This window comes from Rhagoletis zephyria, unplaced genomic scaffold (assembly GCF_001687245.7).
Source record: "Rhagoletis zephyria isolate East Lansing unplaced genomic scaffold, Rhagoletis_zephyria_1.1 Rzeph_scaffold_02460, whole genome shotgun sequence".
NCBI classification, from domain to species: Eukaryota; Metazoa; Arthropoda; class Insecta; order Diptera; family Tephritidae; genus Rhagoletis; species Rhagoletis zephyria.
The window spans coordinates 22,443-30,948 of NW_016159544.1; the positions used below are offsets into that span (position 1 = coordinate 22,443).

General features: G+C 37.0%; 2 protein-coding genes across 2 annotated transcripts; both read left to right on the forward strand.

Moving 5' to 3' along the window:
* The first annotated feature begins 2,557 nt into the window (after nt 1-2,557).
* Nucleotides 2,558-3,352, forward strand: LOC108366940 (uncharacterized). The gene has a single exon (XM_017621434.1). The coding sequence runs from the start codon at nt 2,558-2,560 to the stop codon at nt 3,350-3,352; it is 795 nt and encodes a 264-aa protein (XP_017476923.1).
* Nucleotides 3,353-4,117: 765 nt separating this feature from the next.
* Nucleotides 4,118-5,136, forward strand: LOC108366941 (uncharacterized). The gene is made up of 2 exons (XM_017621435.1): nt 4,118-4,280; nt 4,790-5,136. Exons 1-2 carry the CDS (start codon nt 4,118-4,120, stop codon nt 5,134-5,136), a joined length of 510 nt encoding a protein of 169 aa, XP_017476924.1.
* The last annotated feature ends 3,370 nt before the right edge of the window (nt 5,137-8,506 follow it).

Here is an 8,506-nt window from a genome sequence, read left to right on the forward strand (position 1 = left end):
TATACTTACCATAAAACTACACACATATTTAGTTATTTAATTATAAGAATTAATTATAAGAGAAATTAGAGTAAGAGAAACATCAGCTTTTAATAAGAGAAGTTAGAAGTAAGCTTCATATGAATTAGGTTTAGAATAATTAAAACGAATAAAATGAATTGAGTTCTTATTCAGACACTAAACGCGTGAACCTGATACACATAAACTGAATACAGAACAATTAAATACTATTAATGTTATTTCAACATTAAAATGGTACCGAAACCCGGGATTAAGGAATACAAATCCCTCACGTAAATATATGTAATTGCATTAATTTGATATAAGTAACACGCTGAAAAGAGGTGCTCCTCTTTCCAAACACTTTGCCAAATCACTACCACGTGAAAGGCTTCTAATTATTACAATCTACAGCTTGCTTCAATTTGAAGAAAATGGAATGTGTGAGTACATACTGCTATTGAAGATCAACGACGGATACATGCGCACCTCAGTAGGCTGATGGTAAGCTACGACAGAAAACCATCCGAGGAAAAGACGAGCGGTTATGTCCAAAGTTTGCTCACCGAAGTTGACACCACCTACCAAAACTTCAAAGTTAGCCACGATAAAATCATCGAAACCTTACGTAACAACTCAATACCAGAAAAGACGTTCCCTATTTATCTGATGATGTGTTTTACACATGCTACGATTTGTACATTTCACTTAAATCAAAGCTGATCGACCTTCAGCTCGAAATTAGCAACCCAGTTTCGCCAGCTGTTCACGCGAGCACCTTCGCGATGGTGAACTCTAGGAACGACACCATTACCTTAGCTGCCTGTTTTCCAAAAATCGGACTTCCCACGTTCTCGGGAGATTACCTAGAATGGACTCCATTCCGCGATATATTCCTGCCCTTAGTTCACAACAACGCAGCTCTAACCGAGGTTCAAAAGTATTTCTATTTAAAAGGTTCCTGCACGGGTACTCCACAGGAAATGGTAGATGAGTATCCCGCAGCTGACGCCAGCTATGCACTTGCATGGTCCGCCTTAGTAAGCAGGTATCATAATAAACGAAAATTGGTTGATGAACTTTAAAAAAAAAAAACTCTTTAACGCACCGCATACCGATGGAGGCTTACAAAGTATAAAAAATCTTCTTGATTTGACACGGAATTGTTTAGCACTCTTAAAAACGGTAGACGTAAACACTTCTGGTTGGGATCCATTACTTATTTTTGTACTCACTAAGAAACTTGATAAACAAACACGAAAAGAGTGGGAGCATTCGTTGAATGGAAGTAATAACATTCCTCCGGTGCAAAGTTTTCTTAAATTCCTTGAAAATACCTATCGTGCTCTAGAGTTTGTTGAAGGAGATGATGCGACGAAAATGGTTATATCCGTTGGTCGTGAACATAAAAGTAAAGTACAGAACAAACAACGACGACTGCTTCATGCAAATACAACATCTACAGATTCTACTTCAGCAAACTCCATCTGCCCCTGTTTCAGAAGCATCATCAGTTGTACAAATGCTTCAAGTTTGCGGCGCTCTCGGCAGCTGAAAAGAAACACTTCGTTTTGCAAAACAAATTATGCTTGAACTGTAAGGGTAACACCTACAGTGAATGCGGAATTAACTCTCGGTGCCAGGAGTGCAAACAGGCTCATCATACTATACTACATACCGCTTTTACACTCAATGGTTCCAACTACTCTCATGCTGGTCACATAAACTCAAACTTATCACTTTGTACAAACGGTGTACCGTTAACAATCAAGCAGCTGCACTCAACCTCAAGAAAAATAATGTTAACGTCTCTGTTAGTGGTATTGGGGGTATTCCAGGCATACCTGCTAGAAAATTAGTAAAACTCACTTTGCACTCTTACTACGAGAAGGAGTTTTCGATTGACTGCCAATTATTCGTTTTAACAAAAATTACTTCATATAAACCAAGTCCAATCAATTTAAACAATTTACCTAAATTGTCTGATATACACACCTCGCAGACCCTACTGTTTCTTCGCCAGATGACATCGATATAATTATTTGATGTGTTATTTATGGGGATATCCTGCTAACTGATATGCGAAAATAAAAAAGAGGAATCTTACTACAGGAAACCCATTTTGGTTGGATGATATCCGGCCCTACTAGTAAAAGATTTGCTCCAGACTTAAAACATTCAAATTTATGTACACATGACGACACACTTAAGTTGTTTTGGGAACAGGAAGAATTATTTGTTGAACGACAACTCAGCCCGGAAGAAATTGCATTCGAAAAACTATTCCTAGAAACCCATACCAGAGATGATAATGGACGATATACGGTACATCTCCCTTTTAAGACTCTATTTACTAACGGTACGCTGCCGTCATTTACCGGCACTCACCTAAATGCCGTAAGAAGACTTAAGTAACTTGAAAGCCATTTCAAATCCAATACGAAGTTTGCGTTATTGTACAAAGAATTTTTATCCGACTACGAATCTCTGGGCCACATACAAAAGATAGGTGAGTACCCAAGAGATGTGCAAGAAAACTCTTATTTCTTTTGTCACCATGGTGTTTTCAGAAACAGCAAACACTACAACTAAATTAAGAGTTGTATTTGATGGAGGAAATGGTCGACCAAAAAATATTTCTCTCAACGAAGAGCTCGCTTCTGGTCCGCCTTTGCAGAACGACCTACCCAGTATAATTACTCGTTGGCGTTGTCATAAAATTGCATTTACAGACGATTTGGAGAAAATGTTTCGCCAAGTAATGGTTTGCGATGAACATCAGAAATTTCAGTGTATTTTGTGGAGAGATGATGTAAGAAAGAACATCAGCATCTATAAATTGCGCACTGTTACGTATGGCACTACCTCAGCTTCGTATTTAGCCATACGTGTTCTTCGTCAATTAGCACGTGATGAAAACTCTGAATTCCCTCTCGCAAGCAATATATTTCTGAACGACAGCTATGTGGATGACATAACATCAGGCACTGATTCCATAACAGATACAATAGAGTTACACCAGCAGTTAAGTAACCTTTCTAAACGTGGCGGATTCAATTTGAGAAAATGGAATTCAAACTCGAATGAATTGATGAACGTTATCCCTCCTGAAAACCGCGATAACGCTGATGCTTATAAATTGAAAGATGAGAACTTTGTCAAAGCTTTAGGCCTTTATTGGGAAATAAGCGAGGATCACTTATGCTTTAAACTTAACTTCAGTTTCGCTTCTACGGTAACCAAAGGTAGTATGCTATCGGACGCGGCGAAGCTGTTTGATCCTCTGGGATGGCTAGCGCCGGTTACTATCGTAGCCAAATTATGTTTCAACGTTTGTGGAAAGAAAATTTAGATTGGCAAGATCCTCTTCCAACGAAACTGCATGAGGAATGGATACGATATCGTGACTCGTTAAAAAATCTGGAAAGCATCAAAATTTTAAGATGGCTTAGCATCTATAAGATGAGCAAAATCTGATTGCATGGATTTAGCGATGACTCTTCGTTAGCGTATGCAGCAATGGTGTACGCAGTGCTTCACTATGAGAAAAGCGCAACTTCATTTCTAATTCAGTCCAAAACTAAGGTGGCGCCGCTAAAGACTGTCTCGATTCCGAGATTGGAATTGTGTGCAGCAACATTGTTAGTTAAACTCATGGCAAAGGTTAAGCGCTATTTCGATAGTGAACTGTGCAACATTCATTATTGGACGGATAGTATGGTGTCTTAGGTTGGATACGAAGTTGCTCAACACGATGGTGGTTTATGTAGCTAACAGACTTGCAGAAATTCAACGTTGTTCCACCGTAGATCAGTGGCGATACATACCTACAAGCCAGAACCCTTCTGACTGTTTGACGAGAGGATTAGCATCAAATGAGCTTATAACGTACACTTTGTGGTGGAGTGGACCACAATGGCTTATCGCAAACGAAAGTGGATGGCCTACTTCTAAAACTGAATTCGACACTAATTTAGAGCAACAAAAGTCCCACATCGCTACACATGTTGGTGTTTCGGAGACGACATATCCCAACTTTATATTCAGGTTTTCTTCGTTTTCACGACTTAAACGTGTAACAGCTTACGTTATGCGCTTCTTTCATAATGCTAGAGCTATGGTGCGCCGTCGTAAACCTGAAGAGGGACATTATATAGAGAAAGACTATCTAACGACATATGAACTTAATCGTGCACTGAACATTCTTATAAGAGCGGTACATGTAGATTTCGCACATGAAATGAGTTGCTTGGAGAATAAACATCCGTTGCCCAAAAATTGTAAATTTCTAAATTTTTCACCTTTTATTGATGTTCGAGGTATACTGAGAGTTGGAGGGAAAATAAGCAAGGCAGAAGCAGCGTTTGATAAAAACATCCCATTTTGTTAACAAAAACGAATCCACTATCGTTGCTTATTTTTACAGATGCTCATCATAAAACTTTACATGGAGGAGTTCAATTGATATTGTCGTATGTCATGCGTCGCTATTGGATTCTATCGGCCCGCTCTCTAGCTCGCTCTGTGCTTCGTAAATGTGTTATATGTTTTAAATATACCGCTAAATCACACCAGCAACAAATGGGAAATTGACCGGCTGTTCGGCTTCAGCCATCGAAAGCATTCCTACATAGCGGATTAGACTATGCAGGCCCGATAACCATAAAGCAATCAACAGCTTGTAAAGTAACCACTTCAAAGGGCTATATCTGCCTCTTGGTTTGTATGAGCACCAAGGCAGTTCATTTGGAGGCAGTTTCAAGTCTTACATCCGACGCTTTTATCGCAGCTTTACGTCGATTCGTTAGCAGAAGAGGTGCAGACTTGTACTCCGACTGTGGAATTACCCTTGTGGGCGCCGATAAAGAACTGCAAAATTACTTTAAAAATCAGAAAGCAGCGCTCACTGAACATCTAGCAGCGGCACTAGCAAACGAAGGTACAACCTGGCACTTCATACCACCTGCGTCTCCCCACTTCGGAGGCTTATGGGAAGCTGGTGTGAAGTCGACTCAACATCATTTACGTCACGTAATGAAAGATCGTACACTTACTTATGAAGAAATGAGCACCTTACTCACACAAATTGAGAATTGCCAAAATGCGAGGCCATTGTGCCCTTTAACGCCCAGATGATTCTCAGGTACTAACACCTGCTCATTTTCTTATGGGTGAGCCAACTAGATACATGCATTTTAGAAGAGAATTTACTTGACACTAATATCGATCGACTCTCTCGCTGGAAACTCGTGGAGCGGCTTAAACAACATTTCTGGCACAGATGGACCGATGAGTATATGCACACTCTTCAAAAGCATACAAAGTGGACACAACAAAAGAGAAATCCTGCTGTCGGTGGCGCAGTTTTGTTAATGCATGGCGTAGGGCTCCCGGCTACTGGCCACTAGCAAAAATACATGAGCTTCACCCTAGAACTGACGGTTTGGTGAGAGTTGTAACATTTTTGTGCAACGGGAAGTTAGTAAAACGACCTATCACGAACATTTTGTATCCTGCCCACCACGGAATCGAAGCCTTATCACCAAAATTCCAACCAGCGCTCCGCAGAACAGAGTTAAGAACATCCGTTCTTAAAGGGGGAGAATGTTCGGTACGAACTAAAAGTTTGGTTCTACATAAGCTGAATCACCCTGTAAAACATTTACCATATTCTATAATGAAATGAATTGTGAATTATATACTATATTTGTTACTATTCTATTTTGCACTTATATAGTTGCGTAAGCTTCTATGAATTCCTATTTACTTACATACATACTTTTCCCAAACATACTACATATATACTTACCATAAAACTACACATATATTTAGTTATTTAATTATAAGAATTAATTATAAGAGAAATTAGAGTAAGAGAAACATCAGCTTTTAATAAGAGAAGTTAGAAGTAAGCTTCATATGAATTAGGTTTAGAATAATTAAAACGAATAAAATGAATTGAGTTCTTATTCAGACACTAAAGAAGGCGTTTGTTTTATTATTAAATACTTGTTATATTTGTTAAATACTTGTTATTGAAAAGTTTAAATAGAGTTAAACGAGTGAATTTAGCAGAGTTTAGCTTAGTTAAATAAAAAAGCTGTGAAGTCAAAAACTTTGTTATTTAATGCGGTGATATCGACCTCTTGCAAAGTCGGAGTAAGAACATATAAAAGCACATAATTAAAAAAATAACCATTAAATACAAAAAAAAATAATTTGAAACTTGAAACTTTTAAGACCTGCTTATTTGAATACACAATAAGAAAAAAAACACGTGTTTCCACTAAATATTTTGACTGAGACCTCCACCAAGGTCAAAAGGGGTGATTATAACCTCTAACAAGGTCATTGTATCCATAAACGTAAGAAGTGCAAATATAGAAAACTGCGAAAACCAGTTCCTACGACCTTCATGAAGGTGAATGGGAATACACACAATAACAACAACAACAAAAAAATCCTAAGAACTAAGAACAGAAAGAACAAAAACATTTTGTGCAATCGATTGGAGTTTACCACCAACTGCAAGGCTGAGAGCAAACTCAGTGAAATTCTAACAAATATTCATGGAGAGCAGCAAAATAAAAAAGTACCTTTTTAACAAAAATCAACAGCAATAAATAGACTCTTAAAATATTAACTGCAACAAAACAAAGCGAAGGGTACACTCGATGTAATTGTAATAGCTGACTCGCATATTACCGGGAGCAACAGTAAAAACATAATAACATACATACGTTTAAACAATTCTCTTCTTTAAATGATAACAACAAAATAATTTTGGGCAGGCGATTGGATTGCAACAAACACATTTAATTAATGAGTGCAGTATTGAACATTGCAGCAACAACACTAGATATCGGCGGAACAACAAAAACAATGCAGTAGCAGACATAGCGGAAATCGACGGAGCAACAATAACAACACAGTCGCCGACATACGTACATATAAATATTTTTGAATTACTCCAATTTATTTAGCCTATTGTGATTTTATCACATACATTTTTGATTGTTTTTCTCTCCATATTTAAATAAAAAATTGAACACTTTACTATGGACGCATTAGAGATAAGTAGATTTAACTTAGTTTTAACCTGCATTAAAAATATTGAGTGTTTTGATGGTAACGATCCAAACCAGTTACCAGATTTTATAAATCAAGTTGAAAACATTCTGCCATCAATTTTAGAGTTTAATTGCAGTAACACAAATATTCTTTTTGGTAATATAAGAAACACATGTGTTGGCAAAACTAGGGAAGCAATTCACAGATACACTAATGTAACAACATGGGCTGTTTTAAAAGACATACTGACGAAAAACTTTGGCGAAAAGTACACTAGTAACGAATTAATGGATGATTTAAAAACATGTAGATTGCAGGGGACTATAGAATATTATTAATTTAAAATAAACAAACTTGCTAATAAAATTCACAAAAGAAATTTAACCCATGGAGACAATACTTATACTACGGAAGAAGTAAACAGAATTTCGCTTAAAAGTTTTAGGGACCATCTTCCCGAACCATGGCGGACTATGATATTTGCTAGGGATCCTAAGACCTTAGAAGACACTTTTAAAATAATATTAGAAGCTAAACATCAACACTATACACACTATGGACCCTCTAAAAGAGATTACTTGAACTAATACACAAACACAAGAACTAATTTTAGTAATGATTGCAATAATTCGAATAACTCCTTTCAAGAAAAAACATTTAGTAGCAGTGGCAATAGGCCAAACAACAATTTTGAAAGTCATTAACATTCGTCCTTACCACAGTATACAGTAATCCAGATAGGCAAAACAAAAAATGTAAATATGCTTATTTGACAATTTATTTGAATGTATTGGTTGATATTTTTTCACAGTTGTCGTTTTCTTTAACCCAAATGAAATCCAATTTCAATATTTTCTTATAGTGGAAAATATTTTCAAGTCACATAAAATAAAACAACGAGAAAAACAAAATTCCGAGCAAATCAGGCTTGCAGCGTAAGCGATTATAACCGGATGCAGTTCCTACATAAGTCATATCTGGTTTCAAACACAACTTTGAGTGAATAATGGTGGGCTGATTTTGGAAAATGGACCCATAAATTAGGGGGTAAAACAATTATTACTTAGCTTAAAGGTAGAACTCTCTAATTTTCAAATATACCACTCTTATAGTGGAGACCTCCAAAGTTTTTATGAAATATGTACCCAAAGTTATATATCGACGCTCGAACTAATGCAGGAAAGGTTTATGCAGATAAGCAAGGCCGTTTTTTCAACGGTATAAAATGTATATACACATATTCTTACATACATATTTATCAAAATATTCAGAATGACGAAATGAATTGGTTCAGTCCTGTCTGTTTGTAAACACGCTAACTCGAACCAAATTTAGATATTTTAACGAAAGTAGGTGCCGAAGCTGCCTTTGGTATAACGTAGGTTAGTATTAAATTTTGGTGAAATCTGTCTATAACCACGACCACCTCCCATGT